At 37.0% G+C, this 19350-nt stretch overlaps 1 protein-coding gene across 2 annotated transcripts in view; it reads right to left on the bottom strand.

Moving 5' to 3' along the window:
- Positions 1–19350, bottom strand: part of LOC138696894 (BLOC-2 complex member HPS3) — a 68914-nt gene that overhangs the window by 16725 nt on the left and 32839 nt on the right. The window contains exons 8-12 of one of the 2 annotated variants that reach the window (XM_069822363.1): positions 15821–15954; positions 13295–13582; positions 9955–10087; positions 6573–6814; positions 2072–2474 (exon numbers count right to left, since the gene is read on the bottom strand). In XM_069822363.1, the coding sequence (XP_069678464.1) occupies positions 2072–2474; positions 6573–6814; positions 9955–10087; positions 13295–13582; positions 15821–15954 (1200 nt within the window). Of the gene's footprint in view, positions 1–2071; positions 2475–6572; positions 6815–9954; positions 10088–13294; positions 13586–15820; positions 15955–19350 lie in introns of both variants that reach the window. The other variant, XM_069822362.1, reaches the window with a different exon arrangement.

The raw sequence follows: 19350 nt of genomic DNA on the forward strand, positions 1-19350 counted from the left end.
TTACTGTCGGGATATGGGGAGAGGGTTAAGATGATTACTTACGTATTTGTTGACATTAACTTCGACGGTCAACATGGACACGGAGCATTTTGATTTGTGTTGTGGAATGTTGCTGTACGCAACCGATGATAACAAATACCCTGCGTACGACTTGCCCGCGCAAAACACAGTTTGAAAGAGGTTATGGTAGCACACAGACTTTACAGACCGCCATCTGTTGCTACGACATTCAAGTTATACCGTACACGTTCTCAAGTTCAGATTGAACGCCTTGATTAATAGGCAACTTCTCTGACATAAAAGCTGAAACTCGCTTCGAATCGCTGACTCACAACAGTGATGTCATGACACACTTTGAAATGAACACCCAGTATATGGTAATATTTAATTAATGTAAATAAAAATAATAAATAGCTCTATGTCAGGCACTAAAGAATAGCTTTAGCTATAAAACAGTTGAAAAACTGTGGCTCTATCTTAAAAACTGCATGAGCTATCATGTTTAATGTTGCATGTCAAAATTATAAAGAAAATAATTTTTATAAACAATTTAGACATAATTTCAAGGGATCTGCTCACTTCATTCTCTTTCTGGTACCATTCTCAATTGTATAAAAATTTTACAGAGCAAAACTATACAAAACAAAACATTTTGTATGTAAAGGTGTACATATACCTTAAGTGATACCACAGTCTATTATATACAGTTGCGAAGCTTGAGGTGTTTTTTTGCAAATCTCGTGATAAAGCGCTCCAAGCGGTTAGCAACTAGAAACAATAGACTGTCCATGGTCGACTTTGGACTGTGTCATATTTCTATCGAGTGCTAGCTCGTTGCGTATTTCACATTGATGCTTGTGAAATGTTCGTTATTGGTTGTAATGAAAATGTTAATGGCTAAAATATAATAATTGGAATAATAATATGGGACAAGGAGGAGATGTTTGTAGTGCTATAAATTGTAGCAACAGTAAGAGAAAGAGGCCAGAGTTATCCTTTTTCCGATTTCCGAAAGATTCAGAAAGGTTCCTGGGTTTCCACAAGAATGCTGTGCAGAAACAAAACTGTTAATTTGAAGTTCTTTGTGACTGTTAGAATACATTATATCCTTAAATTTCACAATGAAATGTTTCAGTCTAACCCAAAGGACATTAGATACCGGTTAAAGTTCTGTCACTTAGGCTGCTAAATTTCCAGAGAAATAAAGGTTAGGTCTACTTTTTTTTTTTCAGAGGACATACTTTTAATTGTAGCTATTAATTTTGTTATTATTTTTATGTGTTATTTTACTAAAGACGTAGAAAAATTAAGTTTGTTTTAATGAAATTTATTGATCACGTTTTATTTTCAATTCTGGTGGGATTATTATTGCTTAGGCCTACTTTTTTCTTCAAAGGATATGTTTTTAATTATAGCTGTTAATTTTGTTGCTATTTTTATTTGTTGCTTTACTAGACACGTAGAAAAAGTCTGTTACAATAAAATTTATTGATCACGTTTTATTTCCAATTCTGGTGTGATTATTATTGCTTAACCTCATCCCACTTTGTTAACTACGTAAGCCTACGCTACAAGTACCGGTACACGTAAGCTACTCCATTAATTCATATTTCCATTATTATTGTTGTAAAGAGAAATGCAAATTAATATTTATTGGTTTCATAGTTAATTATCGCTATAATCTTGAATGAGTGAAGCTATTATAGTAAATTTCAGTTCGTTTTGCAAAAACAAAAATTATATTAACTTATTTCTTGCAGGTATCTTCGAGTTTATGGTGGAATTTAATATACTTCATTAAAATAATAAATTAACTTTATGCATTTAATATTTCAATAATGGAAGGAAGGTGTTAATTTTTCCAAAAGAACACGACAACGAAAGTGTAACATATTTTGTCGGCTGCTAGGAGAGAGATCTGCGATGATGAGGCGATAGTAGCGATCCTAGTGGTGGGCAACTACCCATGTTTGCATTTTTACTACATATTGAGCTTCGCAACTGTATATAGTAGACTGTGGTGATACCACAGTGTTAAAGAGTATAACAAGAAACAGCTGTCTGAAGTTACCTGTAATATCAGCTGCAAAGTTGCATATTGCGATACCATAACTAAATCTGCCAAGACGTCGGCCAGCACGCCAGGCTTTGAATCCATGAGGATAGATGCTAGCTCAGAGAAGCTCGGCACATTTTCCCCACCACGTGAAGGGGATGGCCTCAGATTTGGAGAGTTCCCTTTCTTGTTATACTGAGGAGGGGAGTCTGAAGACTTCTGGACTGAGTGGGGAGAAGACCCTCTGAAGTTCTGTGTGGGGGACTGCTGTTCCAGCAAGAGTGAAGGATTATCTATTAAGATCTTGGTAAGACTATCCGGGGACAAGGAGTCCAGAACGGCAATAGCCTGCTCTGGTGAACCTCGCTGAATGCACAGCAGCACCAATGCTAAGGCATCTGCAGCAACTGGAACTGCCCTGCACAACAGAAAGTGATGCTAAAAATGCAATTCAAAATAAAACTGACAAGTGGGTGGGAAAAACTAGACAACTCACAAAAAGTTCTTTCTCAAAAAATGAACACAGTTTTATTTTAATGCTATGAAAAAGTCTCGCAAGTGATAGGCTAAAAAAGAAAATCAGTTTAACTTCTGTCTGAAGATGATATTAAATATCAACTATGGAACTGTTCAAACTTGGGTGTGTATGCGAAATACCTAGTTTTTCCATTCATTTCTTATTAGTACTATTTAATACGAGAAAAATTCGTACTGGCACCGGGAATCGAACCCAGGACCTCTCAGCTCTCTGCACTGAGCGCTCTTTCCAACTGAGCTATACCGGGACATGATCCACGGCACCGGCTGAACCCCTCTCGTAATGCTATTTACGGCCTTACTACCTGCATTTGAGACAATACAAGTCATATATGCAGGAACGCATATTTAAATGACTTTGTGGCCATATTCAACATCAGTTTGTGACAACTGCTAACAGTTAATACATCACATATTCATTTTGTATGAGATCTCGCCCACCTCACTGAATACTACACAGCTACTAGGAAGTAGCCAATATGTATTATTACTATTTAATACGTACCGGCACCGGGAATCGAACCCAGGATCTCTCAGCTCTGTGCGCTGAGCGCCGTGGATCATGTCCCGGCATAGCTCAGTTGGAAAGAGTGCTCAGCGAGCAGAGCTGAGAGGTCCTGGGTTCGATTCCCGGTGCCGGTACGAATTTTTCTCGTATTAAATAGTAATAATACATATTGGCTACTTCATAGTAGCCATGTAATATTCAATGAGGTGGGCGAGACCTCATACAAAATGAATATGTGATGTATTTCTTATTAGAATTAAATGTATATGCACTATTTCTAAACAAATTGAAAAAAATATTCCAATCATAAGTTACTTCCTGTTTCTTATCCACAGTGACCATATTACTCAAAATTATGATTATCCACTTTTTAGTCGCAATTGCTTATGAGTGACTTAACAACATGGCATAACTCCATCATCTGTTACCTGTTTGAGACAACTTACGTTCTCCAGATGACAAAGTCAGTACTATAGGTTATTTTATGACAAAGTGTGAGTTATCTAGTTTTATACCACACCCCCAGTGATTCTCAACAGGGCAGCTGCGGCCCTCTGGAGAGGGGGGGGGGGTTTCAACAATTGATTCTTTTTTTTTCCTCTCCTAAAATTAGGGTGCGCAGATTATTCGATGGCAAGGAGTATTCACGTACATATGGTATTTTCAAAATAAACCGAATTTCACTTTACTATGTTCTGCATTCTAGACCTTAGGCCATGGGGTCGCACTAAAGTCAGAGAGGTTTCATCATCCAAAATGTTGGGAAATAATGTCAAACTCTTTAATATTTATTATGTAATATGATAAACAATATAAACAGAACGAAGATAACTGCATTATTTATTTTTATGTTCTAATTTAACATTTTTACTTTAGAAGAAAAGAAAACTCGGTTAGACAGGTAGATCTTTTAAAGTACTGACAAGGGAAGGGTTTCAGCTCGAACAGGAATTTCGTATCCAAAATTTGTGTACAGGCCCATCTTGACATCTCTGTGTAAAGCTCCCAAAAGCATTTGTTTATGTAGTGTGTGGTTTGTCTGTTAGAGCACTGTACAAGTTGAGGGGTGGGGAGAGCACTGCACAAGTTAAGGGGATGGGAAACGCCTAGTCTAGCCTAGAAGCTAGTGCGAATGGTAAAATGTCTGAAGCCCATTTAAGAACATGTTTCTCCAACGTTCTGTCTGAAAATATTGCAGCTAATCAAAAATGTACACTGTTGTGTGAGTCATTGAATGCGCACAAGGACACAACCTTAATAAATGAATCATTCCAAGGCTGGGACATAGAATGTATGATCATTCCACCTAAAAAAAAAACAAATATTTCCAGCCTCTGAATATCTATTTCCTTAGACAATACAAAATACATGCTCGGAGGATAACAGATTGCGTAAGGACTCTTGCTGAGAATCCAGAACTTAACTTGGGAAATCGAGTGTTTATAATGAAAATGCACTCTGTTGTTCATAACCAGTTGTCTGCTCCAGTGTACCGCCCTATGCTTCAGTATTCCTGGCAGTCAGCTGGTTACGTGAATCCTGAACAAGTCTCGGACTTCAAAAATGTAATTCAGGTGGCATTTGATTTTTCACCAAGGGAGTGTGGTTCAGAAGATTGTTCAGGCGTTGCTTCTGTGTGTTGTGATTATTGCTCTGCTCCATGCTGTTTCATACATTTTATAGAGAATCCTCATGTACATTTTTAAAGAAGTGTATTGACCAATACCAACCAAATGGAGAGTAACACAAATGAATACGGATTTCATCGCCATTGTGAGGTAAGCCTCTGTACAAATTTTTAATCAAAAATTCCTGTTCGAGCCGAAACCCTTTCCTTGTGAGACCATTCAGACTCTAAAGAACTTCTTGACATAAATGAAACTTATATTCAATAATTTGCCTCAAGAAACTGTACAAACAAAGCACTAAAATCTCGACAACAACCAGCAATATCGATTTGAAGCCTAAATTCTCTTTCACTCACTATTGCAAGCATGACAAACAGACATGATAAATTCGACTTTGCTGTGTCGTGAATATGCAAGTACGACGGGGATCCAGGAAATAACGACCGTTTTGTTGTAATAATTAAAAAAAAAATATTTATTTGAAAAAACAAAGTCTGTTACATAACTGAAGCTTCCTTTACTTCTCTACATAATCACCACCTACATTTAAACATTTGTCGTATCTGTTCACTAGCTTTAGAATTCCCGTGTTATACTCCTCTGCCACCAGTTCATTAAGCCAGGTGTTCACTGTCTTCTTCAACTCTTCATCACTTCCAAAACGTGTACCACCCAGAAAGTCTTTCAGCTTAGTGAAAAGGTGAAAATCGCTAGGAGCAAGGTCTGGACTATAGGGCGGATGATCAAAGATTTCCCAACCGAATTGATCCAGCAATTCTCGAATTGAAGCAGCAGTGTGCGGACGGGTGGGCGTTGTCGTGAAGAAGCACAACTCCTCTCGAAAGCATTCCTCGCCTCTTGTTTTGGATGGCTCGCTGTAGTTTTCGTAAAGTCTCACAATAACGATTTGCATTGATCGTAGTGCCTTTTGGCATGAAATCCAGCAAAAGAACACCTTTGCGATCCCAAAAGACAGTAGCCATGACTTTTTGTGTTGAGAGAGTCTGTTTGAATTTTCTCGGTTTCTTGGGTGATGAGGGATGATGCCACTGACGTGATTGGCGCTTGGTCTCTGGGGTGTTGTGAGACACCCAGGTCTCATCACCAGTCACAATTTGATCAAGAAAGGCGTCTCCATCTGTGTGATATCGCATCAAGAATGTCAATGCTGAGGCTATTCTCTGAGTTTTGTGTTGGTCACTCAGTTGCCGTGGAACCCATCGTGCACAGATTTTGTGGTAGCCAAGATGTTGCGACACAATTTCACCAAGCAAAGAACGAGAAATGTCAGGAAAGGCAATATGCAATTCGTCGAGTGATGTGCGCCTGTCTTGCAAGATTCTGTCGTTCACTTTAGTCTTCAGGTCTTCTGTGATGAGTGTTGGGCGTCCGGGTCGAGTTTCATCGTGGACATTTGTTCGCCCATTGTTGAACATTTCGCACCATTTTCTCACATTTCTTTCATTCATTACAGTATCACCATACACTTCTTTCAATTGCCGGTAAATTTCTGCAGGTTTCAAATGTCGGGCATTCAAAAATCGAATCACACTCCTCACCTCACAGTCGGCGGGATTATCAATCACGTCGTTCATTTTGAAGTAACACAAAATGCACAATGGCGACTTGTTGCAACCAGTACTCACAACATTATGAGAACACATGTTAAGGAAGCCAGTTGACCTTCAAACAAGGAAGGGGAGTCAACTGCGCGGCGGGTATGCGCGAACGGTCGTTATTTCCTGGATCCCACTTGTATACATTTCCGAATGTTCTAAGAACTACGATGCATGCATAAAGTCGTAAACGTGAAGACAGGAATTTAAAACAGCCTGAGTCATACCTTATACTTAGTTGCTTCTTCATGATACCGAGCACTCTATCAGTTGCATACTCCCGAAGTAGACTAGAATGCAGAACAAGCGTTGACACCTGTGCTGGATCGAACTCCTCAAATAGATCAAGTAGAGTGTGTGCAAAACTTGGTACAGCCGGATTGAACAGCACATCACCTGGGGCTTGGTTCAGCTGCATCAGACACGTATGCAAGTAGCACATCAAGCCCTTCAGGTTGCTATTACTGTCCTGTAAGTAAACTCAATGTTATTTTGCTGAAAACAAAGGTTTACTACAATAATCCGTCATAATGTAATGTCAATGACAAAAATATCTGAGAAAAATAAAAGCTCATCAATTTATTATTTCAGTAACTATAATACAACTTCTACAATTTTAAGGTCAAGTTAGGAAAAAGAAAGATTGGAAAGATTGAGTAATAGTACATTATGCAACGAGCCTATAATGATAGTAATTAAGAATCGAGTATGGATATTTATGAAATGAGCGCAAGTGAGTTTCATAATTTTCATACGAGCTTCTTAATTACCATTATAGGCGAGTTTCATACGACTTTTTATGCTCGACCATATTTCCAACTTGAAATTACCGGTATTCAGATGTATACATTTTATTTGTATCTGACAAGATCGGAAGTGACCTTGTTCTAGGTCGTGAATTGTGAGATGTGCGCAGACGCGAAAGTATTGATTTTTTCCGAGGAACAATAATGTCATTGACCTTGACGTTATCCCGTTAAACTTGATAATATTATAATATTATAACCTTGATTATTGAATTCGACATTGAAAAACGAGATGACAAATTGAATTTATTTGAATATTATTTACAATTAACGCTAATTATTATAGTAACAGAACATAACCTTCTGCGACAGTATTGGATTTCCAACTTCTGTGACTTTTCGCTAATTCTCTTTCGATTGCATATCCGAGAATAATCGATACTTATGGATTTATAACGGTACAAAACTGACTTGTCATTGGCTGAACACATGTAAGCTGAGTTATCATTGGCTGAAGACCTGTACTTTAATGACATGCATTAAAGGACAGCTACCAGGTGTATAATTAGTACATTTCGGCATGGTCGAACATAAAAGTATTTTAAGTCTCTAGAGCTATCTTAAGTCTATAAAAGTTCCAATGTTTAATTGGAGACTCAGCTACAGCTCTGTAATTTAATTGATGATTCCTTTATGAAAAATTTAACACCTGGCAATTGTCTGATTTCTGTGATAAGCGAAGAAGATGTGGGGCAGTATTTTTAGAATACCACAGTTCATTCGCTCATGACAATATCATCCCGTCACTTAACTATAATCATCCTGATATCTTACTGACATAGAATAAAAATGGCAGTTTAACAGTACGGGTAAGTAACCAAATAATTAAATGAAAGAAATAAATAGTTCACTGAACAAGCAAAATTTCAAATTAAAATATTTCAGTTTAACCCTCCGATGGGCACATGGTGTCTTTTGAGACCCCAGAGTTGTTCTGTAATGTGTAGTGAACGATGTCAACAGCATCGAAAATATCTCTTTTTGATTGATTTTGTACATTAATTCATTTTTCTAATTTAAAAATTTGCTTTCCTCTTGCTATAAATTGATCTGAAATTTAAACATTTATTGAATAGGCAGTTTGGGCTTTTGAAGATCCCAATGGAAATATTATTTCATTTTTGGTTTGACTATAATAATTGTTATAATAGCTTGAAAAAATTATTATAACAGTTTGTGATTTATGCCCTTATGACTATATATAATCACAAGATTTCTTGTAACAAAATGCAGGGAACCTCAAAGACCACAAGTGCCCATTTACATAACTCTCCAACGTGCCCAGTAAAGAATAAGGATTAGCCTAATAAATATTGTGTTCTTATAGAAGATTTTGTGATCTGTGATAATCATTTATGTGCTTACAGACTACAATGAAGTGATAATATATAACTACAAGATTTCTTGTAAAAACCGCAGGGGTCCTTACTGACCCCAAGTGTCTATCTACGTAACGGTACGGTCACACGTCGCTACTTTTGCTATGCAACTTTTGTACTGCAGCTGCAAAAGTTGCGTGTTGTGTTCACATGTAAGCCAAAAGTAGTGCGCTGAAGCTACTTTTTGTGCTGCGCAACCCGAGTGCAGCAAAAGTTGCAACTGGATGTTGTGAGTCTGTTCACACACAAGGCGCTATTTTTGCAGCTGCAGTCATGCTGCAGGGTTCCCTCTCTGTGTTGACTTCTCAATATACATTTTGTGGTTATGTTCGCATTATTAAGAAACTCATGCGAAAGCTTACTTATCTATTATTTGCTTTTCTGTCCTAACTAGTATTCAGAAATTGGCATTATTTTTACTATAAAGCTTTTAAAAACGCCTATATACTTAAATGATAACCAACAGCATATTCACGTAATCAGTGTTGGCAACCCTCCTGTTTGAAACTACACTACAGAAAATTAAAAAAGTGAATTATGTCGTCAGCAAATATGCTCAGGCTGTGTTGTGCATTTAATAACTGTTACAAATAATCTAGTTTCATCACATCTAACATTAAAATACATCCAAACAATAAAAGTATCATTGGCACATTTGGGTGGCAACACTGGTCGCAACCGCAGCAAAAGTTTCAACAAAACCGGCTGCAACCCTGGGAACCCTGTTCACACATCACTACTTTTAAGCTGCGCGCAGCATGGAAAAGTAGCGAGCAGCAGGTTCGGCAGCCGCTACTTTGCGGGTTGCACCGTTGTTCACACGTCGCAGTACGAGAGTTGCGCAGTTTTTTGTACTGCAGCGCTGCAAAAGTAGCGACGTGTGACCGTACCTTAACTTCTCCAATGTACCTAGCGGAGGGTTAAGTCAATAACTTCTATAATTCAGTCACTATGATTTCAGATATATTATAAATTCGTTGGAAAATAAAGAAATTAAAACACTTTTAAAAATTTGACCAGAAAAGAATGTTTCCAATACTTTATCTTGCTCATCATACAAATTGTCAATGTTCGAAATTACGCGCATCGTGAATAATAAGAAAAACAAACATGTTGTAAGATAATACTCAATACATAAAGGAAGGTGAAAAAGAATGGAAATGAACGGAACAATGACAACTTGGAAATTTCAGTGTAAGGATATATCCTTTCATCCCTGCTCTTACCCTAGCAGATCTAACAAGTCAGTTAGGTAACTTGTTCAAGACCATAATGAAGTAAAATGATATGAGTAACAAATTAACATTGGTTATATGAACCTACTTCTGAGACTATGTAAAGTGCATGATGTAATTAAGAACAAGAGATAAGAAATTTCCCTGTAATTTGACAAACATAATCATTCCATTAAGAAACATACACACCTGATTTTCTCTTCCAGCTAATACTGCAGGAGGAATTTCAATTTTTCTTACTCTGTTTACAACTTCCATTGGTGTAAATCCAGCCATCCTGTAGTATGGAGCAGCCATATTCCAATCTTCTTCATTGTCGCTCCTGTAAATAATATAAATTAAATATACTTATTGAAGAATATTAAGTTTACCTACATCTATTTATAAGTTAAAAAGTGTAGGTCAAAACACGGTAATGAAGAACATGTCACAAGAAGAAAAAAAAAAACAAAAACAAAAAAAGCGCGCGTGCATGCACGTACGCACACACACACAGTGGGTGAAGAAAGAATGATGCTGAAACTTATCAGGAAGAGAAAAAATAATTCATTGGGTCACTAGCTGAGAGGATACTGCCAACTTAAAGATGCACTGGAAGCAGTGGCGTACACAGGATTTTGTCAAGAAAGGGGTCATTTTTAAAATTGTTTACAATTTACATTATCAGTATTTTAAATTTTGTGCTTTATTATTATTATTATTATTATTATTATTATTATTAATGCACAAAACATTAAAACAATGTTTTACAATAAAGTCAAAACTCTTAACGAATGGGTGAATACTGACCACTCTTTAAATGAGCTTAAAATCGACAATGCACAATATTTAACCTCTGCACTGCAGAACTGTCAAAACAACTTTTTTACAACAAGTTAAATTTCATAGTGTGTCGGCTTCATTTTATTACAAGGTCGGTACTAGGGGTAGGCCTCTCTATAATAAAGATGCATTGTTATAATTCGAATGTGCCACAGCACCAAGCACAGGGATTATATTGAAGCAAAAGTTCAAGAGGAGGGGGTTCAAACCCAGTAATCCCCCCCTTGCATACACCCCTGATTGAAAGGAATGGTGAACAGAAGATGATTTCGGGGTAGAAGAAGATGAGGCTCTGATGATGGTATACAGTATACACCAAAACAGTTGTAAGCTACCACATGTGCTTATATAATTAACACTAGTAAGTTTGCCATTTTAACAATTATTTGTATTTAAGTGTTAAAAGTAGTGTATGCAAGATTCAAGATGTTGTTGTTGTTTTCTAATGCCAGGCGTTTGACAATAAAGTCATTTGACCTCTTGCACTCCAATATTTTTCAAAGATATTATCATGGTCAGCCACTGAAGCACAGATTTTGAGGTGTTTCGAATCCACCGATTCAAGATGTAGAAGAAGACATCAGATGATAGACGACATTATGGTATATGGATCATATGTGGAGACTAAGAGGAAGGCAGAAAATAGGAAAGATTGGAGAATGCTGGGTTTTGCAGTGGAAGACCTGCCATTGGGCAGAACACTATGTATGTATAATAATAATATAGGCGAAGATGAGAACTAGCAAAGGAATTTTTAAGTAATTCCTAGTTTTAGGTACTAGAGTGCACCATCAAGGGTTAAGGGGCAGAGCCATCTGCTACTGACTGTACAAAAACTGCAGGTGGGCGACACAAAGATGACATTAATAACTGAGGCGTTCATTGGAACAAGAACTTAACTACAAAATCTTGAATTTGAGATACAAAGCATCAAACGTTTTAGATCTGGTATCACAGCATTGTGCAAAACGACATTCAAATGTTGAACGGAAATAATATTTCTTTCAGAAGGAGACATGTTATTAAGGATTCAATCCTATGCTGGAAACGGAAAAAAAACTATGAAACATAAGTTGTTATTCCAGGAAACGCCTCAATTATTGAATTTCACAAGGTCACTATGCCACAAACATGGTATACCCAGGTAATATGACACTCCCAGCTTTATTTTCCTCCTGGTACTAATTCCACAAAGTAAGAATTAATACTTTACAAGTAACTGTAATACAAGTCATAAAAATTGTATTATATATTCCACAGAGTTTTTCTTGTAGATATACTCGTAGAAATATTTACACAAGATACACATGTTACAAATACGAATAATTTTGTGGCACAGAACAACACAAACGTCATTTGTAGATAAGTGTGGAGTATTAAAATACGAAGACTCTGCGGAATATATCAATAACACTCATAAATCATCTAGTACCTTTCACATATTTATCATTTATCATATTAGTTCTTTAACATACTGTAAATGAGCGACATGGCATTCACAAGTTTACTTCCCTTCTAGAGAGAATGATAAGGATTTTATTGCCTTTAAAATTCATTACCCATGGTTGGCTTTGAACCTTACAACCTCGGATCACGAGACCATAAAGGACAACTTTGGTCCAGAGGCTAGCATGACAACTTAGATCACTGAGAAAGACTACTGCTATACCATGCAGCAATATAATGATAAACTTACTTACATACTTACGGTTTTTAGAGAATCCGGAGGTTCATTGCCGCCCTCACATAAGCTCGCCATCAGTCACTATCTTGAGCAAGATTAATCCAGTCTCTACCATCATATCCCACCTCCCTCAAATCCATTTCAATATTTTTCTTCCATCTATGTCTCAGCCTCCCCAAAGGTCTTTTTCCCTCAAGTCTTCCAACTACCACTTTACACGCATTTCTGGATTCGCCCATATGTGCTACATGCCCTGCTCATCTCAAATGTCTGGTTTTAATGTTCCTATTTATGTCAAGTGAAGAATACAATGCGTGCAGTTCTGCGTTGTGTAACTTTCTCCATTCTCCTATAACTTCAGCCATCTCAGCACCAAATATTTTTCTAAGCATCTTATTCTCAAATATCCTTAGCCTATGTTCCTCTCTCAAAGTGAGAATTCAAGTTTCACAACCATACAGAACAACCGGTAATATAACTGTTTTATAAATTCTAACTTTCAGATTTTTTTGAGAGCAGACTGGATGACAAAAGCTTCTCAACCGAATAATAACAGGCATTTCCCATATTTATTCTGAGTTTAATTTCCTCCCGAGTATAATTTATATTTGTTACTGTTCCTCCAAGAGTATTTGAATTTTTCCACCTTTTCAAATGATAAATTTCCAATTATTATATTTCCATTTCGTACTATGTTCTGGTCACGAGACATATACTTTGTTTTTTCGGCACACCTATCTCATTACTTGCTTCAAGTAAAATTCCCACGTTTTCCCTAATAGTTTGGATTTTCTCCTAATATATTCACATCATCCACATAGGTGATGTAACCCATTCAATTCCAAAACCTCTCTGCTTTCCTGGACTTCCCTAAAGGCACATTCTAGAGCAAAGTTAAAAAGTAAAGTTGATAGTGCATCTCCTTGCTTTAATCCGCAGTGAATACAATGACCAACTTACGATTTAAGAAGAGAAGTGACATTCAAAGAATAAAAGTTTCCTTACGGAAGAATGATAACTTACATAACATAGTAGTCTGCTAAAAGAGCACAAGATTCACGATACAATTCCTCCAATTTAGTCATTTCCTTTTGCTCGAATGTGCTTGGTAAGGCCTCTGACGAACCGGGTGTCCAGAAGACAGTGTTGAGTGCGGTGCGGAGGATGATGTGTCCTTCGCACAGCAGATGGCAGTAGGTGGTAGGGCTTGACCAGCGGTGTGCTGAGCCAACAGACAGGATGTCCGAATACAGTGCGGCAGGGGATGGCAGACTGAGTGAGTAGAGAGTCCAGGCTCCACCACAATGTGAACTGCTGAAAGACGATGGCTAAGTCTAGACTCAATCCAGTTTCACTGTATTTAACAACAAATGACAATGGTTAAACAGTTCTAGGCGTATTTCTATTATTATAAAGTGTTAAGGGGACACTCAACTTAAAAATTGGAGAAAAAGTGTCATAAAAAATGAAAAATTAAATTTCTACACTAATTTACGTGACAGAACTAAATCAATACGCAGAATTCTTCCCCTATTCATTAAGAAGTCACAGTCAAATGCACAAAGCCAAAAAATAAAAAATAATTAAAAGTGATACTTCAATTAATGATTGATTAAAAATTGAAATATTTTTTATTTTGAGAAGTATTGGATCTAATGAGCTGAGATTTTGCATGTTACTTTCCATGTATACATATTAAACTTTTTCTCCAAATTTGAAAAAGATTGGTCAAATAGGAAAAAAGTTCCAAAATACAGGGTGTTTAAAAAATACGGGGCATAATTTCAGGTATGTATTTCCTACATGTAGACAATCAAAATAGTTCATTACAACATATGTCCGGAAATGCTTCATTTCCGAGTTATGGCCTTCACAACATTGAAATTCAACGGAACGTTTTTCTTTCCGCAGGTCGTTGTCATTACAGAAGATGTTCAAAATGTCCACCTCCTGCTTGAATACAGACCTTACATCGATGTCTCATTGACCTGCGAACACGATCCCAAACTCCAGCAGTATTGCGTATGTCCTCAGAACATGCCACAATTCGATTTCGAAGGGATTCCAAATCAGGCACCGGAGACGAATAAACCAATGATTTTAAATGGCCCCACGAGTAGAAATCGAGAGGGTTGAGATCAGGTGAGCAGGGAGGCCAAGCAATTGGGCCACCTCTACCTATCCATCGATCAGGAAACCTTCGATCCAAGTACCGGCGAGCCGTACGACTGAAGTGTGCAGGAGCGCCATCATGCAAGAAGTGAATGTGTTGACAATTGATCAGTGGAGTGTCTTCTAAAACATGAGGTATGGCGGTGATTTGAATATATGTCGCACAGTCTAACGCCTACACAACACTGAATGTAACCTTCGCCTCGGAATGAACTGTCAGAGTGCCCTCTTAATGTCTCCTTTGACGGCAACGACCTGCGGGAAGAAAAACGTTCCGGTGAATTTCAATGTTGTGAAGGCCATAACTCGGAAATAAAGCATTTCCGGACACATGTTGTAATGAACTATTTTGATTGTCTACATGTGGGAAATACATACCTGAAATTATGCCCCGTATTTTTGAAACACTCTATATAGTTGAGTGTCCCCTTAAGCCCTTGAGTCTAGAAGAGAGAGCTTATTTAAAAAAAATATATTTTTAGAACAACGAGTGAAGTTCATGCAACTATACTGTATTGTTAATTACTGATTGCATCAATATACAGTGTGCCAAATTTATGGACTTAATGCTAAGCAGCAATTTCATTGTCCACAACTGTACCAATAGCTTCCATCATACAATGTACAAGATAATTGTAAAAAATTTCTTCGACAATCAATCATTGTTAACCTGAATGGTAACTATTTGATCTCCAATAAAGATTATATCATGTTATTCTTAAGACATTAACGTAATGTTAGTAAAATTCAACAATTACAGACATTAAAATATAAGTAATTGATTAACTAGTGGACTTACTCATGTTAATTATGTAAGTCTGTGCGGCTTACAGCTGTTTCGGTGCATCATCACACCATCCTCAGAGCCTAGTAGATCTCGGCGTCATCTCGAACTTCTCTGCCTGTTATGTGGGTGCGTTTGTTTGTTGAAAGGTGTTGAATAGTGGAGTCAAATAGTGTGTGTGTACTGAAATTGATCTGTGTGTTGAGAATTTGATCAGAGTGTGTTTGTATATTTCGTATTGTTCTAGTGTGTTGAGTTTTTGGTTCTTGGGTTGTATGTGTAGGATTTCCATGTCCGCATCAATTTCAGCACACACACACACTATTTGACTCCACTATTCAACACCTTTCAACAATCAAACACACCCACATAACAGGCAGAGAAGTTCGAGATGACGCCGAGATCTAGTAGGCTCTGAAGATGGTGTGACGATGCACCAAAACAGCTGTAAGCCGCACAGACTTACATAATTAACACGGGTAAGTCCACTAGTTAATCAATTACTTATATTCAAGTGTTAAAAGTAGTGTATGCAAGATTCAAAATGGATTAAAATATATTTCGTCTCTGTGAAAACAATGTATTGCACTTACTCTTGACTAGACGAACTGGATCCCTCAGAACAGGCAAGCAACACTAGATATGAATTGGCTAGTAGGAGGTGCTCCACTCCCAGGAATGGACGTAGGCCAACTAAGCATACAGGATCATCAACGGGAGGGCATGCCTGCAATTTCATGAACAGTTCATCTCATCACAAACTATACAACAGGCATTCTGACCTGTTCCAGCTTCACAAAATTCAAATGTATTTCAATTGGTTGCTTTAGTGCAGTGGTTCTCAAACTTTTTGAAGACAGGACCACTTTCGGGCAACACTTTTGCTTGCGACCCCCCCCCTCCCCCACTACTGTACCGGTACCAGGGGCGGCTTTCGAAGAGGGGCTGCGGAGCTGCAGCACCCCCAGACATTTGTGGCTCTTGTCTCGTTTTATGTTGTGAAATACATTTATTATACAGTCTCTATTTAGCGGCTCGAATTTTTAAAAATTTCGCTCTCAATGACATGCACGCAATCGTTAGTGAAGTCACTTCCTCCCCTGGTGCTGCCAGAGCGAAGCCAGAGACAAGGACTATGGGTGAAGCCACTTCCTCCCCTGGAGCTGCCAGTCTCGTCTCGGAAGCTTTGCGCGTTAGTTTTACCCCTCCCCCTGCTGCCCCTGGCCATTAATCCAGAGTTTCCAGGAGCTGCAAAATTTGCAGCAGGTTGTCAGTAGCGCGCAGTTTTAAATACATTTTCTTTAATGTTGTGAGTATAACAAGTGCAACAATGTTTAATTCTGTACGATATTTACAGTCTATTCAGTTCAGTACCTTAAAAATTCAGGAGAAATGTGAAATTAAGTTGAATCTAATAATTGAAAAAGCCACTAAACAAAATACAAAGGCTCGCATATTTTTTGCTGATTTATCCAGTATCGCAACTGCAGGGGTTATATCAGCATCGCTGGTGTGCCAGAATTTTGTCCCGCAGGATTCTTTTAAATGCCAGTAAATCTACTGACATGAGCCCATCTCATTTAAACACACTTAAATGCCATCGACCTGGACCGGGATCGAACCCGCAACCTACTATGCTACCGAGGCCGACTCTGCATACCAAGCTTATAATGCCTTACCGACATATCAGATTTTAATAAGAAGATGATTCAAAAGTTTGCAACCTATAAGACAAGGCGCATGGAACTAATATTTAAATAAGGTAAGATGCATGGTTTATTTTTGTATGCAGCCCCCCTGAATTCAATACTCAAGAGCCGCCACTGACCGGTACTGTCCGTTACTCATGAGAAGACGAGCGGAAAGAATGTGACCTTCTTGACTATCGCTGTTGATTATTATAAACATCGCTCAGATAAGCATCCCAGTAGCCAGGTTATTACTCGTGCAGGAAACATGAGTAACAATGCATACGGAAATTAAAGCTAAGTTGAACAGAAGGAGACCTAATGTTTCCGCTTACTGCAGTACAAATATTGCACGTGTTGTCTTTCGTTATCTGTTCACATCCCTTCCTCCTCAGTCCGCTCTCGTTTTCTCCTGAATCACCGACAGTACATAACCCCATTCGAAAAATATAAATTCCTGTGAAATAAAAAATAACAATAATTTTATTCAAAAGCAGTGGGTACCACTCAAAGAACGACAAAAATACAAGTATACTCGTATGGTATAACACTGACACGAAATTTACGTAAAAACATTTCTAATAGATAAACTATTACCGCCATGGTGGTGCAGTAATAGTTCGGTACAAATAGAAAATGATGCTTGCGCTATGCTACCTATTGGATTTATAAAGAAACTTGATTTCTGGTCGACATCACTTGACAAAAAGACATTTGATTCATTTCAGTGTATTAAAGAATCATGGATAATTTAGCTATGTATTATAAGTCTATGACAAGTATTGAGTTGTTTTTGCGGAAAAACAATAAATTAATATAATGAAATTTCAACTGAACCATCTATGCTTATCTTGTATTATAAATATAATTTTATTAATTAGTTACATTAACGTTTTCGGTACTGGGGTGTACCATCATCAGATGCATACGTGATACTATATGTAAACCTAGCCAATGGATGCATGTGTTGTAGTCTTGAATAATATGTATGTATGAACATAAAATGTTATACCCATGATCAATTATAGTAGTTATTATAAATACAATAAAACACTTATATGCTATTAATTAGATAAAACAGGCAATTCAAATCAATTATTTAAGAAACAGTGATCATTGCTGTCCCATTTGAACTATCACGACAACAAATATTAATTTATAATATAATGTAATTCTAGATAACGTCGAACACCATAGCAGCAATGATCACTGTTTTTTAAATAATTGATTTTAATTGCCTGCTTTATCTAATTAATAGCATATAAGTGTTTTATTGTATTTATAATAACTACTATAATTGATCATGGGTATAACATTTTATGTTCATACATACATATTATTCAAGACTACAACACATGCATCCATTGGCTAGGTTTACATATAGTATCACGTATACATCTGATGATGGTACACCCCAGTACCGAAAACGTTAATGTAACTAATTAATAAAATTATATTTATAATACAAGATAAGGATAGACGGTTCAGTTGAAATTTCATTATATTATAATTAGCTTATCGGAATATTCAAAATAAGATGAAATTGCAATAAATTAAGTTTACAGAATTTTGAACAACTTTTGAGTGTTTCTGGAAGAAACTCACCACAATTACGATAGTTACAGACAGATTCTGAAACTGTTTTTTAGACAGTTCCATTCAATTGACTGAAATAAAAAAAAAAAAATATGATGAAAAAACTCATTGGAATATGCACCTTGGAATGTTGGAACTAGACGTTTTCTTTGCAAAGTGTAGACCAGGTTTTGAATAAAAAGAATGCAAGAATACCTCGAGTTTGCATATAAAGTTCTTACGTTTTTTTTATAATACTTGTAACCTTGTATTTATACAAAGTAAGTTTCTCATCTATGATCAAAACAAAAGCGAGAAATCTCCATGAACTTGAAAATATCACTGTGTGTGTATTGAATACAAAGTCCAGGTTTGAGATGCTAGTTTCTGAAAAACAGACACATTTATCGTATTATTCTTTAATTTATAAATAGTGAAACATTTTTATATTTATGTTCAGCGTTGTTTATGTGTATGTTTCTAAATTCAAAACAAACGTAAGTTAATAAGGTGTTTTTTTATTTAGTAAATCATCTCGCGACCCCCTCATCTCTCTACATGACCCCCACTTTGGAACCATTGCTCTAGTGCTTCCCTATCTACAAACACTACATCTTTCTGTTGGTCTACAAGTATACAGTAAACTCTCGATTTAACGAACTACTGTGAGTAAGGTGTTTGTTAAAGCGCAATTTTAAAAAACTGTGATATTTTTAAATATAACAGTATAATTTGAACATATTACTACTACATGTAAATTACATACCACGTTTCTCATGCCAACATCACTGAATTGAATTTAACGGAGGAGGGCACTATGGCCCAGCACTGCGAACTGTTAAGGTACACGTTCACTACAT

Source organism: Periplaneta americana, chromosome 3 (genome assembly GCF_040183065.1).
Source record: "Periplaneta americana isolate PAMFEO1 chromosome 3, P.americana_PAMFEO1_priV1, whole genome shotgun sequence".
NCBI lineage: Eukaryota > Metazoa > Arthropoda > Insecta > Blattodea > Blattidae > Periplaneta > Periplaneta americana.